Source organism: Peromyscus maniculatus, chromosome 4 (assembly GCF_049852395.1).
Source record: "Peromyscus maniculatus bairdii isolate BWxNUB_F1_BW_parent chromosome 4, HU_Pman_BW_mat_3.1, whole genome shotgun sequence".
In the NCBI taxonomy this organism is placed as follows: Eukaryota; Metazoa; Chordata; class Mammalia; order Rodentia; family Cricetidae; genus Peromyscus; species Peromyscus maniculatus.
Genome location: NC_134855.1, coordinates 135,664,249 through 135,686,706, shown reverse-complemented (window position 1 = coordinate 135,686,706; position 22,458 = coordinate 135,664,249). Strand labels below are relative to the sequence as shown.

General features: G+C 43.2%; 1 protein-coding gene across 3 annotated transcripts in view; it reads right to left on the bottom strand.

Moving 5' to 3' along the window:
• Window positions 1-22,458, bottom strand: part of Phf20 (PHD finger protein 20) — a 120,769-nt gene that overhangs the window by 78,541 nt on the left and 19,770 nt on the right. For all 3 annotated transcript variants that reach the window (XM_006988275.4, XM_006988276.4, XM_076571040.1), the window contains exon 2: window positions 18,415-18,529. In XM_006988275.4, coding sequence (XP_006988337.1) covers window positions 18,415-18,497 — 83 coding nt within the window. In that variant the 5' untranslated portion in view covers window positions 18,498-18,529. The remainder of the gene's footprint in view (window positions 1-18,414; window positions 18,530-22,458) is intronic.

The window sequence follows — 22,458 nt, the reverse complement described above, 5'->3', positions numbered from 1 at the left end:
CTCCTCCCAGATTTCTCCTTCTATTTATAGTCTCTCTTGCCAACCCTGCCTATCCCTTCTCCTGCCTCGCTATTAGCTGTTCAGTCCTTTATTAGACCATCAGGTGTTTTAGACAGGCAAAGCAATACAGCCTTACAGAGTTAAACAAATGCAACATAAACATTTGTAAACATAAACAAAAGTAACACACCCTTAAAATAATATCCCACAACAGAAGAAAAAAAAGAAATAAATCCCAAACTTACCACTTACTAATTTTAACTTCATACAACTTAGTCACCTGCTTTGTGAATAATAAAAGTAGGTAATGTAGAGTACAATGTAGAGTACTGTGCAGTGTTGCATGTAAAGCTTTTAGATTTAGGATTGGCACAGAGTAAATCACTGAATAAATGTAAGTACTTGGTAAAGACAAGAATCCTAAGAATGTATAATTAACAATGCTTGGCCATCAAGGCCAACGCCAAAACCTTGAGTATCTCTGAACTTCATCAGGGATCTGTGTGTTTTGTTTTCTTTTCATAGCACCCAGTGTAATGCCATCTGATATAAGTTTGTGGAAAACTCAGAAAAGAAGGTAATCCTTCCTTGGAGCCCCTCCCACTACTGAGAGATCTTCCTCACTTTTTCATAATAAATCTATGTTCACTCTGCTCTCATATACACACACAAGCACAAGCACACAGAAATACATAAACATACACAAAATTCTTAGAAAAGAAAAATTACTTTAAAATAATAAAGACATGAAACAACATAAGAAATGAAGAGAAGCCTGCCATTGCCATGTCAGACAGAAGCACAGGCTTTAGGTGCTTTCAAGATACAGCTTCTCCTCTAAACCACCACCAGGGCTAAAGAGGGGGCACTGCTACTGGGTGTGTGACTTCACCGAGCTGTCAATCCTCGGACAAGTGCCCAGTCCACCTTTGTGTGCACCCATCTGTGATGAACTTACGGATGTAAGTGTTGGGAGGTCCTTTGTTCTGGACACCAAATAACCTAATTAGAATTGATGACAAGAAGAAACTACAGGAATGGGCAAGCCTCTGCTAAACTGATCCAGCCCTGTGAAGAGGTTAGTTGTAGCTATGTTGTGGTTAAGGACTATGGCATAGAATCAAGGGAAGGATGTCACTGAAGAATACTTCAAATGCAAGCAATGAACAAATAAAAACTTGAGTTCATCTTCAAAAAAGGAAAGAAGAGAGGTGGCTGGAGATGGACAGCTCACATGAAGGAGAACATTGAGCTCTTGTAGAGTTGAGCTGGGCTCCCAGCACCATGCTGGCAGCTCATAACCATCTGAATACAACTCCAGCTCCAGGGGATCTTATGTTTCTGGCCTCCTCGGGTACCTGCACTTCACATGCACACATAGTCACATAATTAAAAAGAAAAAATCATACAGAATCAAAGTGAAGAGAAGCCAGGCAGGATAGCACACATCTGTAATAACAGGCCTTGGGATATTAAAAGGACTGCAATTTTTGTTTGTGTTTTTTGCTTCAAGACAGGGTTTCTCTGTGTAGCTCTAGCTGTCCTAGAACTTGCTCTGTATGCCAGGCTGACCTCACACTCACAGAAACCCACATGCCTCTGCCTCCCAAGTGCTGGGATTAAAGGTGTGCACCACCACCTCCTGGTGACATTTGCAATTTTAATTCAAAAACCACCTTAGCCACATAGTAAGACCCTGTCTTTCTAAAGAGATATAAACCACATGATCAGTGGAAAGAATCCTAATAAAAGGAGAACGCAGGGGCTGGAGAGATGGCTCAATGGTTAAGAGCATTAGGTGCTCTCCCAGAGGACCCAGGTTCGATTTCCAGAACCCAAATGCCACTCATAACTTTCTATAACTCTAGTTCCAAGAGATCTGATACCTTCTAGCCTCTGTGGCCAGCAGGCACAGACAGACATGTAGGGAAAAAAACACCCATAAACATATAATTTTTAAAAATTAAAAAATAAACAAATAAAGGAAAAAAGAAAAAGAAACCACATGGTAGACAAGATAGCACAATGGGTAAAGGTGCTTGTCACAACAAACATGAACACTTGAGTTTGATCCCTGGAACCTATATAAAAATGCCAGATGTGGTAGGTCATATCTGTAATCCCAACACTTCTATGGGGAGGTGGGAGGTTGAGAAAGAACTGCCCATAAACTCTTGGGCCAGCTAGCCTGGGCATACAAAATATCAGAAACAAGGGAGCCAAGGAGAGAATAGACTATTCAAAGTCAGTAATCTGACCTCCATATACATGCTATGATACTGTGCACATACTAGAGCGCGCGCACACACACACACACACACACACACACACACACACACACACACACAAATAACATAAAGAAACCAAAAATAAAAGGGTTGCAAAATCAGATTTTTTAATATTTATACATGAAACAAACTATGAGCACCTAACTAGAAATACAGTAGGGAGAATGTGGCAACAGACAGAGAAGCTACCTCCCTGTGCTCACTGTGAGAAGAGGGAAGGCCAGCCTGCTGCTGGGACAGATGGTGTTCGGCTGACAGACGACAGGAAGAAGGCAGAGGCATCAAGCAGAGCAAGCGCTCTCTATTCCATCCACCCAGCATCTTCATAGGAAACCGAAGCCTGACATCTTAGCCAGTGTATCTGCACCAGTCGGGGAGTGAGCAGGGCAGGCAGAATTACCCTTTACAGAGACACATCTGCCCAGAAGCTGCAGCTCCAAAATTAGAATCTCCTTCTGTTTGACTTTTGTTTCTTGAGACAGGGTCTTGTTAGCTGGCCTGAAAATTACTATGTAACCCAAGTTGGCCTTGTACTTTCGACAACCCTGCCTCAGCCTCCCAATGCTGGGTTTACACGAGTGACCCACCGCATCCAGCTTAGTATTTGTGTTGTTTTCTTTCCAGTGCAGGCCTCTGAACCCCGGCCTCCTGCATGCCAGGCAAGTGTCCTGTCACTAAACTACACCTCTGCTCACCAGCTGTTTGGTCATGCTGCATTTTGTTTGACAAACTCCAAGCCAGATGTTGTGGTGCATTCCTTCAATCCCAGCACTTGGGAGACAGAGGCAGAAGGAGGAGAAGACCAGCTCCCCTCCTGACCCCCCAAAAAGTAAAACTACCAATTGTATTACTTCTTTGGGACCTTAAATTTTTGTGAAAAGCAATCTCTCCTGGGTGATTTACAAATAAGGCCATAAGGCCCTCTGAGCACTGCTGTCAGCAGAGCTAAGTGAGTCTTAGACTCAACAGTAAGAAGTCTGTGTCCTTCAAGTCATTTTACCTCTGAATCTCAATTCCAAATAAGCCTCTATTTTATTTACGTCTTTATTTTAGAGCTAGAGATTGAAACCAGGGCCTGGATGTTCTAAATATGTGTTCTACCACTGAGCTCTATCTACTCCTCCAGTGCACACGTGAGCATTTCTGTGGAGAACTCAATGAGATAACCATTGGGCACAACAAGCCTCATACTTGTCAGAGCAAACCTCAAGCATGTTATTGTCATTGCTGTCTGTCTAGCAAGCAGTACACTAATATGAAGGAGACCTAGGCCTCTGCAAAAGCAACACAGACAAACTAACTCCAAGACTAGTGACACGAAGCATCCTCCCACAGTCCCACTCTGTGTGTTCTCCACGAGCTCTACTGTCACACAGACCGAAAACGATGATTAAGCCGGGCAGTGGTGGTGCACACCTTTACACTCAGGAGGCAGAGGCAGACAGATCTTTGAGTCTGAAACCAGCCTGGACTATAGAGGGAGTTCCAAGACAGCCAGGGCTACATAGAGAAACCCTGTCTGGAATGCCCTCCCCCCAAAAAAAGAAAGAAAAATATAATTAACTTTTATTTTTTATGCCTCCCACCCTTTTTTCTTCATATGCAAAGTAGTAGCACATCCAGAAAACAGGCAGGCAGAGGAATCCACTTGGAAGCATAGTTTGCCTTTGGAGTCAGGCCAACAGAGGTTCAAGTCCTAGCTCTACCATTTATTCACTCTGTAATTTGGGAGAAATTTTTTACCTCTGTGATTCTTGTTTATTCCCTCGTTTATTTTTAAAAGATTTATTTTTATTTATGTGTATGCATATGTATCTGTATATGTCACTTAGGTGCAGGTACTCACAGAGGCTACCAGGGTGTCAGATCCCCCTGAACTGAGTTACAAGCAGCTGTGAGCCACTCAAAGTGTATGCTGGGAACCGAACTCAGATCCTGGGGAAAACAGCAAGTACTAGTACCCACTGAGCCTCCTCTCCAGCCCCCTGGCCTCATTCCTCCGGGCTAGTGAGGCAGCACCGGGACTTAAGGGCACTCGCTGTCAAGCCTGAAACCTGAGCTGGGTCCCCAGGACACACACGGTAGAAGGAGAGAAACAACCCCTGCAAGTTGTCTCTTACCTCCACTTGTGTACTGTGGCACACCTTCACGTGTGAACACACACACACACACACACACACACACACACACACACACACACACACAAATGTAATAAAAATCAAAACATCAAACAACCCCTTAATTTGCTGAGAAAATTTACTCTAAGTAGCAACAGTATGGACTGGGGAATGGCTCAACAGTCAAGCATTTTCTAGCATGTATGAAACCCTGCATTTAATCTCCAGCACTGAGGAAAAATTCTGCTTTCTCTCTGGCCCAAGGGCATCAATGCAGCAGTGTGGCTTGTGTTTAGGACATACAAGGACCTGAACTCTGAGATTATCAGTGAACAAAGCAGATAGTTTACCTTCAGATGACTTGAAAACACACCTATCAAATTCTCATCTTCTGGTGAGTAACTGACCCCGTCACGAATCCGTGGGTACCTCTGAGCCAGCAAAGCTCTCCCCAGCTGCTGGGTGGCTACTGGCAGGCAGTGACCAAGGAATAGAGAGAGATAATAAGCAAGACTTCTGGAAGAGGTGATTCTTCTGGTAGTAACTTGGTCTTGAGAAATCCCTCTCTACTCTGCCAAAATGGTCTGCTAAACAAGTTATAGGAGGCCATTGTTTTAGACTAAGCTGCTGCAGGAGGCTCAACAGCCTGACCTCAAAATCAAAATGGAGTCACTTACAGTAAAGTTCTAGGTCATCAAGCTGGATCTAAGAAATCAGGATTGTGCTGTGAGATGGTCTTTCTGTATGCTGTGAATATACGTTGCTACTATTGGTTAATAAAGAAGCTGCTTGGCCAGGGTGGTGGTGGTTGTGGCAGCAGTGGTGGTGGCGGCCCACGCCTTTAAATTAATCCCAGCACTTGGGAGGCAGAGCCAGGCGGATCTCTGTGAGTTCAAGGCCAGCCTGGTCTACAGAGTGAGATCCAGGAAAGGCACAAAGCTACACAGAGAAACCCTGTCTCGAAAAACCAAAAAAAAAAAAAATTAATTAATAAAGAAGCTGCTCTGGCCTATAGCAAGGCAGGTTATAACCAGTGGGAAATCCAACAGATACAGAGAGAAGAAGGGCAGAGCCAGGAGGGACACAATCCAGCTGCCCAAGGAGCAACATGCCAGCAGACAGGTAATGCCACAGTCATATGGCAATACACAGATTAATAGAAATGGGTTAATTTAAATGTAAAAGCTAACTAGTAATAGCCTGAGCCATTGGCCAAGCATTTATAAGTAATACTAAGCCTCTGAGTGATTATTTACAGGTGGCCACAGGACAGGGTGGGACACAAAAAAGCCTGTTTACAGGATTGTAATGGTAACAGTCAGATTTCCCACAGACCAGTTTCAACTGGCATAATAATGAAGTTCTACAAGCCTTAATCCTAAAGCAGAGATCTTAAGATAAAGTACACTGTCATGAACGAGCTATTATTCTACTGTCCTGTCTCCATGGTTGGCTTATGAAATGAACCAAGGTGTGATGGTACACACCTTTGATCTCAGCACTTGAGGCAGAAACAGGTGGATCTCTCTGAATCCCAGGCTAGCCAGGGCTACAGAGTGAGTCCCTGTCTCAAAAAAAAAAAAAAAAAGGAAATTTAAAGTTGTAGCAAATACTATTTTAAGGTGTGTTACTTTTGTTTATGTTGGATTTGCTTAACTCTGTGAAGCTGTGTTACTGTACCTGTGTAAAACACCTGATGGACTAACAAAGAACTGGCCAATTGCAAGGCAGGAGAAAGGACAGGTAGGGCTGGCAGTTACTGAGAAAAAGAGGAGAGAAGAAGTAGCCAGAAAAGGAGGAGGACTTCAGGGGCCAGCCACTCAGCAACACAGCCACCCATGGTATAAGAGTAAGATTAACAGAAGTAAGAGACCGGGAAAAGCCCAGAGGCAAAAGATAGATAGGATAATTTAAGTTAAGAAAAACTGGCTAGAAACCAAGCCAAGCTAAGGCCAGGCATTCATAAGTAACAATAAGCCTTTATGTATGAATTTATTTGGGAGCAGGGTGGCAGGCTCCCCAAGAGAGAAAAAACAAACAATAATGGCGCCCAACGTGGGTCTCGTATTTCCATGTAGGGCCTGAGAAAGCTGAATAACAACAAAAAAGGGATATGCTCCTTTAAGAGTTTTGGCTGGATAGTTTCTGCTGGTCACTGAGCCCTTGAGCAGCTAGTACATTAAGGAAAGAACAAAAAAACTAAGTAAAAGCATCTGCCTCAGTGCAAGCATTAGCATTCTAGAGCTTTAGGAAGAATGAATGCAGTTCCTGGTCAGACAAACCCTCAACTGGTGAGAGTTTCATGTTTGGCTTTCATGACCTGAGAAACTGGCAGAGCCAGCTGAGAGCCTTTCCAGAGAATCCAGGTCTAAGTTAGCAATCTAAGGTTTGCTCATGCAGTCAAATAGACTAGAGATACGAAGTAAAATTGATCCAGACAGAAAAACCTCTAAACAGGTTACAATGTGTTTAACAATGTGCATATGCTTAAGAAAAGGAAAAAGGTAGCCGGGCAGTGGTGGCGCACGCCTTTAATCCCAGCACTCAGGAGGCAGAGGCAGGTGGATCTCTGTGAGTTCGCGGCCAGCCTGGGCTACCAAGTGAGTTCCAGGAAAGGCGCAAAGCTACACAGAAAAACCCTGTCTCGGAAAACCAAAAATAAATAAATAAAATAAATTTCAGGGCAAAACAGTAGAGTGGCTTGCAACTTTTGTAAAAAAAAAAAAGAAAGAGAGAAAGAAAGAAAAAAGAAAAGGAAAAAGGTATAGTCATAGAAAAAATGAATAGTTTATAAAGTCTTTAAAGAGAGGATAAAAGAGAAAAAGCCACGTAAGATGGGAAATATATAGATAGTCTGGATCCTGTATGGTATTGTGTTGATTTTGAATTTTTTTTTGATTGTTGAAAAGCAAAGCAGAGCTGCAGAGAGACCTGGAATTGAAAGAGGGACTGCTGAAGTAAATCAGCCTATAGACTTTAGGGATGCCTTAACTTTTAAAGAGTCAAAAAATATATTTGTCAAATGGAAATCAAAAATACTTTGGAGTATTGTTCCCACAGGAGATGAGAGGCTGTGGATTCCTTCAGGGTTATTATGGATCAGGTTTGATCAGTCAAGACCTCCTGAATCTTGACAGGTGATATCTATGAGGAAAGGTTACTGCTGGTCTTCCCATGACTTGATCATTATCTCAAATTTTCTCTCTGGGACTCTTAAAATTACTTCATCCACAGACAGCAGGAAGCAGTATGGAGAAAACCATGCCCACATTCCCAAGAGTTGAGGGGTATGGGTGGTTTTTGGTTATTCAGTGAATTATAGATGTTTGTTATCATTTAGGGAAATATAGAATATTGATACAAATTTAAAATTATTTTTGTTACACTGTGTTTAGGTTTCTACTCTTGTTTAAAGGATTTTTGTATATTGATAAAAATTTAAGATTACTTTTGTTACAATATATTGTCTGTAGGTTTCTATTTTTGTTTTAGGTATTGTGCCTATGCAGTTCATTTGGAAATGTAGGGTGAAGTTCTAGTTTTTGAAAGCTATTATTATAAAGTATATTGGACAATCAAGAAACATAGTAGTTAGTCATTCACAACAATCAAATTTGTATATATTCTAGGTATGTTAATAGATATATTTTAGATAGATGGTCTTGAAATATTTCAAAGACCTCTAGAATATGGCATTTAAAATGTTTTGTTAACTTAGTTTTTCATGACAATGAGACACATCTGCTCCTGGCAGCATCAATTTACTTCAAAGAAGATGATGGGCATTGAAGAAACTCCTTATGGAATTTGCTTTCATTGTGGCAAGATTAGCCACTGGGCAAAAAACTGTTTGACTGCTGACAATGTGCTGTGCAGAGTGAACATGCAGGAAACAGAGGAAAGTGACTGACAAACTTTACCAAAACAAGGCAAGACAGTCCAAATTTCTGCTTCAAAGATACTCTAGGCCTGTAGGCTGAAGATGGATGCCCCAACGTTGCAGAGGAACTTCGAGGCAAATGTCTCTGTTGTTAGATGATATTATATCCTTCTGGGTCTTTGTGGAGTTGAAGACAGGATTATCCTGAAGACAGGATAATTCTGGGTCTTTGATGGAGTTGAAGACTAAATAGTCATAGCTGCAGTTATAATAGAAAGTAAATTAGGTGTAAAATTTTGGATTCACTAAGGATAGATAACCAATTATTTCCTCTAAATATGCTAACTACAAATGGACAGAATATTGTGAATGTAATCCTTACTTGATAATTGTTATTGTTTATAGTCTTACTATGTTGAAGTTAAAACTCTTTCATTTTTATTTAGACAAAAAGGGGGAAATGTAGTAGAATATTATATAAAAGTGTGTTGCTTTTGTTTATGTTGGATTTGTTTAACTCTGAAGCTGTGTTATTGTGCCTGCATAAAATACCTGATGGACTAATAAAGAACTGGCCAATAGCAAGGCAGGAGAAAGGATAGGTGGAGCAGGCAGAGAGAATATATAGAAGAAGAAGAAAACTGAGAAAAAGAGGAGAGAAGTAGCCAGAAGGAGGAGGACTCCAGGGGCAAGCCACCCAGCTACACAGCAAACCACGGAGTAAGAGTAAGATTTACAGAAGTTAAGAGACCAGGAAAAGCCCAGAGGCAAATTATAGATGGAATAATTTTAAGTAAAGACCAAGCTAAGCTAAGGCCGGGCATTCATAAGCAATAATAAGCTTCCATGTGTGATTTATTTGGGCTAGGTGGCAAACCCCTCAAAAGAGAAAAAAAAACAACAACAAAAGCAAATTTGGAATTTTGTGCAATTACCTTCTTGCTTTATTTATTTATTTGTTTGTTTCTGTGCTGGAGATGAAACCAAGAGCTCAAGCATTCTAGGCAAGATATCTACCATTGAGCCCTCTTCTAAGGCTTCTTTGGGTTTGGTTTGCTTATTATTATTGTCTGAGAAAGGGATCCTGCTATGCAGCCCAGGCTGCCCTGAGCTTCCTCTGTAGCCTAGGATGGCACTGAACTTACAACCTCCCACCCCAGCCTCCTGAGTAGCTCGGATGTTATGTGAATTTTTCTTGGGGGTCAGGGGGAGGTAAAAGTGCTGCCAAGAATCTATGTCAAAATTAATAGGTTGTTGAAGTATGGTAGTTCACAACCATAATACCAGCACATGGGAAACTGAGTCAGGAGGGTGACTAGCCTAGTCCATCCTGGGTAGCATAGAGAGAAAAGAAAGAAGCAACTAAAACTTATTTAAAACACACACTCCACCTGGCAGGAACCCTGCTGCAATGCTCACAGTGAAACCACTTCCATCTACACCAAAGCATTCAAAAGCAATGATCTAAGCAAACAATTAAAGATTGGGCCAGTGAACACTGTCAGAATGCATCTTACACAAATATGAAAAAGCAGAAATCCAATCTACAATGCCAAGCACAATCCCCAGAACCCACAGGGTAGAAGGTGAGAAGTGACTCCTACAAAATGTCCTCTGACCTCTCTACACACGTGCACACACACAAGATAAATAAAAAGGTAATAAAACAGGGGATGGACAGATGGCTCAGAGGTTGGCCACTCTTCCAAAGGACCCAGGTTCAATTTCCAGCACCCACATGACAGTTCACAACTGTCTGTAATTCCAGTTCCAGGGGATCTGACATTCTCACACAGACATACATGCAGGCAAACCCCAATATACATCAAATTAATAAATCTTTTCTTAAAATGTAATAAAATAATAATAATAACAACAACAAAAACTGCTGTGTGGTGGTGGTGGCGGCGGCAGCAGCAGGTATACACACACACAATTTAAAAAAAAAAAAAAAAAAAAAAAAAAACCGCCGGGCGTGGTGGCGCACGCCTTTAATCCCAGCACTCGGGAGGCAGAGCCAGGCGGATCTCTGTGAGTTCGAGGCCAGCCTGGGCTACCAAGTGAGCTCCAGGAAAGGCGCAAAGCTACACAGAGAAACCCTGTCTCAAAAAACAAAAAACAAAAAACAAAAAAAAAAAAAAAAAAAAAAAAAAAAAAAAAAACCACAGCCGGGTGGCGGCGGCGGCGGCGGCGGCGGCGGCGGCGGCGGCGGCGGCGGCGGCGGCGGCAGCAGCAGCAGCAGCAGCAGCAGCAGCAGCAGCGGCGCACGCCTTTAATCCCAGCCCTTGGGAGGCAGAGGCAGGCGGATCTCTGAGTTCAAGGCCAGCCAGAGCTACAGTGAGATCTTATCTCAAAAACAACAGCAACAACAAACACTACCACACCACCAGAGGCTGGATGATCACAGTGGAGACTAGCTAAGACTACAGTGTAAGACCCTGTTTCAAAATAACAATAGTATGGTTGTATCTGTTGTAGAATATTATTTTAAGGTGTGTTACTTTTGTTTATGTTGCATTTGTTTAACTCTGCAAAGCTGCATTGCTGTGCCTGTCTAAATACCTGATGGTCTAATAAAGAACTGAACAGCCAATAGCAAGGCAGGAGAAAGGACAGGCGGGGCTGGCAGGCAGAAAGAGAAACCTAGGAGGAGGGAGTAGCCAGAGAAGGAGGAGGACTCTAGGGGCCAGCCACCCAGCCACAGAGAAAGCCAGGGAATAAGGGTAAGATTTACAGAAGTAAGAGAACAGGAAAAGACCGGAGGCAAAAGGCAGACAGGATAAGTTAAGAAAAACTGGCAAGAAACTAGCAAGCTAAGGCCAGATATATAATTAAGAATAAACCACTGTGTGTGATTTATTTGGGACCTGGGTGGCAGACCCCTCAAAAGAAGAGCCAAAATAAACAACATATTTCCTTGCTAATAAAAAAATATCAGGAATCAGGTCAGTGGTGGCACACACCTTCAATCCCAGCACTGAGGAGGCAGAGGCAGGTGGATCTCTGTGAGTTTGAGGCCAGCCTGGTCTACAAAATGAGTTCCAGGACAGCCAGGACTGCTTCACAGAGAAACAAAGGAAGGAAGGAAGGAAAAATCAGATACTATGGCACATGATCCTACCTAATCCATGGAATAATTGTATTTCCTCATTTGCCTCTATGGAAACTTGAGGCTAGGGAGATAAAACATTGAACCAAGGAAACTCAGCTAGTAATGGGAGCACTTCAGACCTGAATCCAGAGTACCTTGCTCTAAACTACAGCTATTTCTTACTGTACCAGACAGCAATGTTTGTTTGTTTTTGTTTTTCAAGACAGGGTTTCTCTTTATAACAGCCTTAGCTATCCTAGAACTTGAGTTGTAGACCAGGCTGGCCTTAAAATCACAGATATCCCCCTGACTGTACCTCTGGAGTGCTGGGATTACAGGCCTACGCCCAGCTAGCAGACAGGGATTTTAAGAACTATAATAAACCACAATCCGACATTCACAGGCTGGTCTATTGATTTGCAATTGACATCTGGAAGGTTAATCAAGACAGTAAACTTACCTGGGAATGATGCAAGGACTTAGAATTTAAGTAGTCACCTGCACCCAAGGGACCGAGCCAATCAACAGACACCAGGGACAACATCCCCCATTTCCTTAGACTCTGCTTGTGCCCAAATGTTCAATTAACCTTTACTCCTGGCTCTAGCCTGCACTTTCCTGAGACCTTATGCCACATCTTGACAAGAGCAGAACACAGACTCCACTAAAAGCCAACTCTAGGCACCAATGGCCCCTTTGTCTCCTAGACAAGACCCAAAGCAAGCAAGGGAGCATTCTATTCACTGCCTGATATGAAGTTTGCTATATTAAAAACAAATAAATGGCCTGGGATTAGCTCAGTTGGTGGAGTACTTGCCTAGTATTCACAAAGCTCTGGGTTAGCCCCTCCACTCAGCACAAACCAGACATAACGGCCATGCTTATAATCTACAGGAGATCTTGTTGCCAAAATAATAATAGTAATAATTTAAAATTTAAAAAATTAAAAGGCCAGCAGGATGGCTCAGTAGGTAGAGGTACCACCACCCAGCATGACTGAGTACCACCTCTGGAACCCACACAGTAGAAAGAGAAACCACCCATGCTAGTTATTCTCTGACCTATACACACAATGAATGAATGAATGAATGAATGAATGAATGAATGAATGAATGAATGAATGAAATCTTTTTAAGAGCTGGCAAGATGGCTCAGTAACTTAAGGAGATTGCCACCAGGCCTGATGATCTGAGTTCAATATTCAGAACCCACACAAAAATGAAAGGAGAGAAATGACTCTTAAAAAATTGCCTTGCCTCTGGCCAGGTGGCAGTGGCACCTACCTTTAAGCCCAGCACTCGGGAGGCAGAGCCAGGCAGATCTCTGTGAGTTCAGGGCCAGCCTGGTCTACAGAACGAGATCCAGGACAGGCACCAAAACTACACAAGAAACCAAACTTGTCTTGAAAAACCAAAAATAAAAAAATAAAAAATAAAGAAAAGAAATTGCCTTTGGTTTCTACATACCTCCATGACACGTATATGTAAGCACACACAGACAATAATAACAATAAATTAAAAATGTAATCAAGGAAAAAGGAGAGAAGTAGGAAAGGAAAAGAAAGGAAGGCAGGTAGAGTGAGACACGCCTGTAATCTCAGCACTCAGAAGTCTTGAGGCAGGAGGACACAAGTTCCAGGCCTCTGAGAGCTACTAGTTGGACTGTGTCTCAAAATTAATCAAATCCTGGGCTGGAGAGATTGCTCAGTGGTTAAGAGCACCTACTTCTCAAAGAAAAGCCAGGTTCATTTCCCAGCACCACAGGGCAGCTCACAACTCTACCCCCAGTTCTAGGGGATATCGCTCTGTATAAATAAAATGCTGACTGGCCAGTAGCCAGGCTGGAAGTATAGGCAGGACAAGCAGAGAAGAGAATGCTGAGAACAGGAAGGCTGAGTCAGGAGACACTGCCAGCCGCAGCCATGAGTACCAACATGTAAGATACTGGTAAGCCATCAGCCACGTGGTAAGGTATAGATTTACAGAAATGGGTTAATTTAAGATAGAAGAACTAGATAACGAGAAGCCTGCCACGGCCATGCAGTTTGTAACCAATATAAGTCTCTGTGTTTACTTGGTTGGGTCTGAGCACCCGTGGGCCACTGGAGAAAACTTCAGCTACAATGCCTCTTTTGTTTGTTGTTGTTGTTTGTTAATTTGTTTTTCAAAACAGGGTTTCTCAGTATAACGGCCCTAGTTGTCCTCCAATTTGATTTGTAGACAAGGCTGTCCTCTAACTCACAGATTTCTGCCCGCCTCTGCCTCCTGAGTGCTGAGACTTAACATCTCTTGTGATCTCCACAGGTTCCTGCATACCTGTTATACACATATATGCATAAAAATGAGCTGGCTCAGCAGTTAAGAGCATTGGCTGCTCTTCCAGAGGACTCAGGGATTCCCAGCACCCAGCTCACAACTCTCTGTAACTCCAGTTCCAAGGGATCCCTGTGGAATATTCCTTTACATTGTTTGAATATATGTCACTGTGATTGGTTTAATGAAGCTGACAGGCCAATAGCTGAACAGGATAACATTAGGCAGGAGAGCAAAATGGAGACTGTTGTGAGGAAGAAGGGCAGAGCTGGAGAGTAGTTCAGCAGACACGGCGAGAAGCAAGAGGACATGCCGTACTGAGAGAAGGCACCAAGCCACATGGCAAAGCAGAGATAGGAAATGTGGGTTACTTTAAATCTAAGAGCTAGCTAGTAACAAGCCTGAACTATTGGCCAAGCATTTTTTTTTTTTTTTTTTTTTTTTTTGGTTTTTCGAGACAGGGTTTCTCTGCGTAGCTTTGCGCCTTTCCTGGAGCTCACTTGGTAGCCCAGGCTGGCCTCGAACTCACAGAGATCCGCCTGGCTCTGCCTCCCGAGTGCTGGGATTAAAGGCGTGCGCCACCACCGCCCGGCATGGCCAAGCATTTTTAATTAATATTAAATTAAGACTCTGAGTGGTTACTTGGGAGCAGGCAGTTGGGACAGAAAACTCTGCCTACAGATCCCACTTCCTCTCTGACTTCCTTAGGTACCAGGCACATACGTGGTACACAGACATGTAACAAAAAAACTCACACACATAAAATAACACTTTAAAAATTTTTCAAATAAATAAATAAATATATTTTCTAAAGTAACAAATCCCAGAATTCAGAAAGCTGAAGCAAGTAGATAAGACCTTTATTTAAAAAAAAAATTAAGCAAATTAAACAAAAACGTATTTACTGCAGGGTAGTGGTGGTGCACACACCTTTATTGCCAGCACTCGGGAGGCAGAGGCAGGCGGATCTCTGTGAGTTTGAGGCCAGCCTGGTCTATGGAGAGAGATCCAGGAAAGGCACAAAGCTACACAGAAAAACCCTGTCTCGAAAAACCAAAAACACAAACAAACAAAAAAACATATTTACTGATTTTGATTGATAAGTAAATTATTTTATAATTAGCTTTATCTGTATCTTGATATTTTCTTTTTAATTAAAAACAAAAATGTCACCAGGGTAGGGGTGGAGCACACCTTTGATCCCAGCACTCAGAAGGCGGATCTCTGTGAGTTGGAGGCCAATCTGGTCTACAAAGCGAGTTCCAGGACAGCAAGGGCTACACAGGGAAGCCTTGCCTCGAAAAACCAAAACAAACAAAAAAATGTCACCAAGTGTGGTAGCACATACCTTTAATCCCAACACTCAGAAGGCAGAAGGCAGATCTCTGAATTTAAGACTAGACTAGTCTGTATAGTCAGACCCTTTCAGAAAAAATGTCTTCCCTTGATTCTTTGACCTCTAACACTAACAATAACTTTTTTTTGTTGTTGTTGTTGTTTTTGTTTTTTCGAGACAGGGTTTCTCTGCGTAGCTTTGCGCCTTTCCTGAAGCTCACTTGGTAGCCCAGGCTGGCCTCGAACTCACAGAGATCGCCTGGCTCTGCCTCCCGAGTGCTGGGATTAAAGGCGTGCGCCGCCACCACCGCCCCGCAACAATAACTTTTTTATTTGGAGCTACTTGTTTATCAAGATAAGATCTCAGGTAGCTTGGGTTAGCTTTAAACTACAGATGGATCCTCCTGCCTTAGCCTAAATGCTGGAGATACAGGTATACACCACTCACCCAATAAAAGCAGGCTTTAAACAAATGTCAAAAACGGAGATAGAGAGTAGTTAAGAACACTGGCTGTTCTTCCAGAGACCGTGGGTTAAATTCCCAGCACACACATGTCAGCTCACAACTATCTGTAACTCCTGTTTCAGGGGATCTAACACCCTCAACACAGTCATACATGCAGGAAAAATACCAATGCACATTAAAAAAAGTTTAAACCAAAGCCAGAAATGGTGGTGAATACCTTTAATTCCAGCACTAGAATGACTGAGGAAGGCAGATCTCTGAGTTCTAGAGAAACTGTCTCAAACAAACAAATGAATAAAAATGTCAAAACCCGACTCAACAAGATGGTTTAATGCGTAAAAGCACTTGCTACATCCTTATGACCTGAGCTTTTCTGATCCTACATAAAAGGAGTGACTCCCACAAGTTGTCCTCTGACCTCCACAAATGCGGATGTGCACACACCTGAACTTAGACACACACATATGAGAATAATAAAGAAAAAATAATTTAAAAAATAATTTACTAGCCAGGCGGTGGTGGCACACGCCTTTGATCCCAGCACTCAGGAGGCAAAGGCAGGTGGATCTCTGTGAGTTCCAGGCCAGCCTGGTCTACAGAGCCAGATCCAGGACAGGCACCAAAACTACACAGAGAAACGCTGTCTCAAAAAAAATTTTTTGTACTAGTCAGATTTTTTGTCAGCATCTGGAAAAAGGAACCTCAACTGAGAAAATACCTCCATCAGACTAGCCTATAGGTAAGTAGATAAGGGCATTTTCTTGATTAATAATTTATATGGGAAGATCCCGTCCACTTAGACCATGCCATCCCTGGGCAGGGGGTCCCAGGGTGTATAAGAGAGCAAAGTGAGCAAGCCTCTAGGAGCAATCGGTAAGCAGCATTCCTCTGTGATCTCTGCTTCATTAAGTTCCTGCCTCCTGGTTCCTGCCTTGCTTGAGTTTCTGCCTTGGCTTCCCTCGGGGAAGAACAATGATCCAGACACAAAAGCCTGAGTTGTTTCTGGTCATGGTTTTTATCACAGCAGTAGAAAGCACACTAAACCAGAAATACCGGCTGGGAATAGAAGGAACAATTGTCTAATATGCACAAAGCCCTGGGCTTAATCTCCATTTCCTCTTGGTGGCCAGAAGGGGTCGGGGGAGAACAACCCCCTGATAGGGCTGGGAAAATGGTTCAGTGGGTAAAGTGCTTGCTATGCAAACCTGAGGACCTGAGTTCAAATCCCCAGCACTCATGTAAAAGCTAGGCACCATGCCCATTGCCTGGGGAAGGGAAAGAGACAGGCAGACCATGGTGCCTCCCTGGCGAGCCAGTCATATCAAAACAGTAAGTTCCAGGTGCAGGCTCAAAAAATAAGGTGGGCAGTGATAGAGGAATCCATTTAATGCGTCCTTCCACATGCATACACAGACAAATGACAACCATTCATGCATACAAAGGCAAATGCACTGGAAAACATGCACATACATGCATACACTGCACCCACACAAATACAAAAATAGCTGAAACCAATATAAAAAATAATTACAGAATCAGTAATTCTACCCACACCCAGTATAAATGCAACCAAGCTACATTTTTTATTTCTGAGGTGCTAGAGACTGAACCCAGGGCCTCACCTATACCAGACAAGTATTCTATCAAACTCACTCTCTAGTTCCAGGGTCTTTGATCCTAACAGCATGGACAATTTTCTATCCAGGCCATTTCCCTTCCCTCTCCCTACATTCCAGAAATCAGTCAATCTAGTCTGAGATAACTATCACAAGAGCTAAACTCTTCCTTAGAAAAACTCAAAAACTTCTGTGTTTTGGAGTACCAAGAAACAACCAAATTCTAGGATGTCCTCAACTACAACTGTCTTTGTAGCTGTTCTGTTTTTCTTTTTCTACTTCTTTTCAGGCAGGGTTTCATATAACCACAGCTGGCCTCAAATTCACTATGTAGCAGATAGGATAACCTTGAACCTCTGATACCCCGGCCTCTACCTCTCCACCTCAGATTTATCCAGTGCTGGGAATCAAACCCAGGGCTTTGTGCATGCTAGACAAACACTCCACCAACTGAACCTGAATCTCCACTAGCTGGTTCGTATACGTTTTGCGTCAGATTTCACTCTGTGGTTTATGCTGACCTGAAACTCACTCTGCCAAGCTATGCTCCAGATCTCAGTAAAATCTTCCTACCTTAGCCTCCCAGCTACTGAGATTACAGGTGTGTGCCTGCCACCACACCCAGGTGTACTTAGTTCTCAAGACTGCTCTCCAAATATTCACTATATGAATCTTAGACTAACCCCAGATGTCAATATTACCAGACACTTCTAGATGACATGAACGTTCAAAGTATCTGACAGCCAGAAGACAAAAGGCAATTAACACAAGTCAGCCACAGTTGCAGGGACCTGTAATCCAAGCATTCAGGAGGCTAGTCTATCAATTCAAGGTCAGCCTTAGTTACCAGACGCCTTGTCACACAAAACTAACAAAATTCAGCCATACAGTCAAAACCCTCAGCTTCTCAATCCAATTACCCTGAAGGAGACCCTGTTCTTAACCATCCCACACCCAGAAAACAGGAGGGCGGTGTGTCCACTTCCCATCCATCCCCTCATCTCCATCTCGAGTCTGCTCTTCTTTCAGACAGGCAGCCAAGAGGGAGAAAGCTTTCCTTCCCAGGGTAACTCCTGTTCCGCTTTCCCATAACTCCTTCATCAAACAGGAAAAGGAGAGACAAGTGTGACCCAGGGATCCCCATACCAAACAAAGGGAAAGCATGGGCCTGTCTTCTAAACTTAAGTTTCCCTGCATCTGCCAAGACTAGAGAAGCTGGAACCCACAACAGCAGCGCCACTCTACCAGCGCTGGGGAGACTCCCTCCCTAAAACGCTTTAATTAGCAGAAAAAAAAAACATAAAAATACCAGTTCTTTAAACGGTCCCGAGCTTCCAACTGGGCTCCCACTTCAAAGCTGATTCCTCGTCTGTTAGGTGGATGCTTTGTCATTTTCAGTCATCAACAGGGCTGCTTTTATTCTCCTGAAAAAGCCAATTAAATATTTATGAAACTTGGGAAAGTCTGTCCAGTGTGCAGCATCACCACCACGATAAAAAAAAAAAAAACCAAGCAAGCATTATTCAAATCACCAAGCTCCATGACTCTGTCAGTACCCTCTCGGGCCTCCCGTCCTATCGGGTGTCCCCATGAGCAATACACCTCCACTGTGCCGCAGCCTGTGATCTCTGAAAATTCAGAAGACCCTCTCAGCAAGGCTTACCAAGGTCTCACCTATGAAGTACATCCCTCAGAACTCCAAAAAATAACTGCTCTCGTGATCGAGTTCAACCACTCAATGACACATTCAACAAATATTTCTTCAGAGAAGATTTAGTCAAGACCCAAGGAGACGAACAGTTCTTACCCTCAAGGAGCCTTCATATTAAAATGTTGCCAATAAACAGAAGTCAGTTCAAGCTGTAATTGCTATAAAAATTAAGTGCTAGAAAGGAAGTAAATGTAAACTGGGATACTAGCCAAGAATGGTGGCTTGGGCCGGCAGTGCCAGCTACGTGGAAGCTGAAAGAGGATCCCTAAGCCCAGGGCAGGGGGTTGATGCCAACTCTGAACAACAAAGCAAGAAAAACAAAAAACAACAACAAAAAAAGACACACTGATGGCACCCGACCCTACTTTTGGAAAAGTAGACAAGAAGTTGTAGGGCTGGCCAGGCAGTGGCGGCCCACGCCTTTAATCCCAGCCCTCAGGAGGCAGAGCCTCTGTGAGTTCGAGGCCAGCCTGAGCTATAGAGCGAGATCCAGGACAGGCACCAAAACAACACACACAGAAATCCTGTCTTTAAAAAAAAAAACAAAAGGGCTGAGGACATAGCTCAGTTGGTAGAGTGCTTGCATAGGATACACAAGGCCCTGTTGGATCCCCAGCACCAAATAAGGACAGGTATGGTGGCCCTCCCTGTAATCTAAGCAAGCAGAGGCAGAGGCAGAGGATCAGACATTCAAGGCCTGGTATTCCTTGTCAACCTTTCACCCTCAAGAGGTTTCCTTATTTTTCTATAATAAATCTGTTCCCAGGCTGAAGAGATGGCTCAGAGGTTAAGAGCACTGGCTGCTCTTCCAGAGGTCCTAAGTTCAATTCCCAGTAACCACATAACTGTCTATAATGAGATCTGGCATACAGGCATACACACAGGCAGAACACTGTATACATAATAAATAAATAAGTAAATAAATCGCCAGGCAGTGGTGGCATACGCTTTTAATCCCAGCACTTAGGAAGCAGAGGCAGGCGGATCTCTGAGTTCAAGGCCAGCCTGGTCTACAGAACTAGTTCCAGGACAGCTAGGGCTGTTACATAGAGAAACCATCTCAAAAACCAACCAAACAAACAAACAAATAAATAAATCTGTTCCGTTCCGGAGCTGGAAAGATGGCTCAGTGGTTAAAGCCAATGGCTGCTCTTTCAGAGGACCTGGGTTCAATTTCCAGCATCCACATGACAGCTCACAGCCTTCTATAACTCAGGTTTCAGAACTCAACATCCTGGATAGTTTTTCTTGTATTAGTTATAAGCTTTTTTTAATTTTAGACAAAAAGAGAGGAAATGTGGTGGTATTGTGTTCCCCAAAATATTGTGTACCCTAATAAACTTATCTGGGGTCAGAGAACAGAAAAGCCACTTAATAGTTGTGGCATACGCCTTCAATCCCAGCACTAGGGAGGCAAAGGCTGGCCTCTGTGAGTTCGAGGCCAGCCTGGGCTACAGAGTGTTCCAGGAAAGGCACAAAGCTACACCAAGAAACCCTGTCTCGAGAGAAAAAAAAAAAGGAAAAAGCAACAGAGTTATAGAGCTACATGTACACCTCAGCTCACTTACCTAACCTACCAAAGTCCCAGTTCAGCACTAAAAAAAAAAAAAGAAAGAAAGAAAGAAAAAAGAAAAGCAGGGAAGGGGGAGGGGTGTTGCATGTCTTTAATCCAACACTCAGAAGCCGGCAGGTCTCTGTGAGTTCCAGGCCAGCCATTACTACATAGTGAGACCCAAATAAATATAAATAAATAAAGTGGTCTCAAAATAAGTGCATAAAGCTGAGCATGGTGGTATGCAATGGAATATTCCTTTACACTGTGTGAATATGTCACTATGATTAGTTTAATAAAGAAGCTGACTGGCCAATAGCTGGGCAGAAAGAGAACCAGACTAGGAGAATTCTGGGAAGGAGGGTGGAGTCTGGAGTCGCTAGTAGATACACAGAGAAGTAAGATGGACATGCCATATTGAGAAAAGGTACCAAGCCACATGGCAAAGCATAGATAAAAATATGGGATAATTGAAAATGTGAGAGTTAGCTAGTAACAAGCCTGAGCTATTGGCCAAACATTTATAATTACTATGAAGCCTCTGTGTTGGTTACCTGGGAGTGGTTTGCAGGACAGACTTCCAGCTACAGTGGTATGTGCCTTTAATCTCAGCACTCCAGCAGGTGGGTCTTTGGGCTTAAGACCAGTCTGGTCCACATAGTGAGTTCTAGAACAGCCAGGTCTACACAGAGAACCCTGTCTCAAAAACCACCTAAATAAAGCTGGGCGGTGGTGGTGCATGCCTTTAATCTCAGCACTTAGGAGACAGAGACAGGCAGATCTCTGTGAGTTCAAAGCCAGCCTGGTAAACAGAGTAAGTTTTGTGTAACAGCCAGGGCCAAGGCTGTTATACAGAGAAACCCTGTCTTGAAAACAAAAACAAGTAAATAAATAAAAAAAAAAAGGAGGGGCGCCTAATTAAGGCCACTTGCTGCTCTTCCAGAGAACCAAACTTTAGTTCCCAATATCAGACAGATCACAACCACCTGTATTCCCAGCTCCAGGAGATCCAACGCCCTCTTCTGGCTTCCACAAGCACCAGCATACACACATAATCTTACATAAAAAATAATCTTTAGCCGGGCGGTGGTGGCGCACGCCTTTAGTCCCAGCACTCGGGAGGCAGAGCCAGGCGGATCTCTGTGAGTTCGAGGCCAGCCTGGGCTACCAAGTGAGCTTCAGGAAAGGCACAAAGCTACGCAGAGAAACCCTGTCTCGAAAAACCAAAAATAAAAAAAAATCTTTAAAAAAAAAAGGCAAGCCAGGCATTCTGGCACACACCTACAATCCCAATTCTCAAGAAGCTGAGGCAGAAGGAACAAAAAGAATACGAGGCTAGCCTGGTCTATATCATGAGTTCAGTTTAATTAAACTGTTATCCCAGCACTCCAGAGGCAGAGGCAGGCTGGTGTCTGTGAATTTCAAGCTAGCCAGAGCTATACAGAGAGATCGATTTATTCTGTCTCAAAAAGAGTAAATATAATAAAAGAGTTCAAGGTTATCCTCAGCTATATTTCAAGTTCCGGTTCTAGGCCAGACTTGACTCAATGAACTCTACAGTTGCTGGGGACTCGGCTCAGTGGGAGAGAACCTGCCCAGCGCACACAAGGTCCTGTACTCAATTCCCAGCGTGGCAAAAGGAAGATAGTAGGCCATCGAGCCTGGCGTGGTGACACATGCATGGAAGCAAAGAACATAGAAGGCAGAGGCAGGAAGATCACTGAAAATTCAGTGCCAACCAGGATAACATTGTGAAACCCTTTCTCAGAGAAAAATAAATAAATAGTAAGATAGGCATGAAGCAGGAACTGATAAATGAAGATGATCAAATTATTTCCAGTGGCTCCGAAAAACAGTCTTTGTGGTGTTGAACTGTGGAGGGCCAGGTATGGTGGTAAATACCTGTAATCCCAGCACTAGGAAGGCAGAGCCAAAGGATCTCTGTGAGTTCCAGGCCCACCTGGTCTATGTATCAAGTTCCAGGTCAGCCAGGGCTACAGAGTAAGGTCCTAGCTCAAACAATATTAAATTAAAGTTTAATTTTTAAAAAAAGTCTCACATGAGATGGTGGGATGGCTCAGTGGACAAAG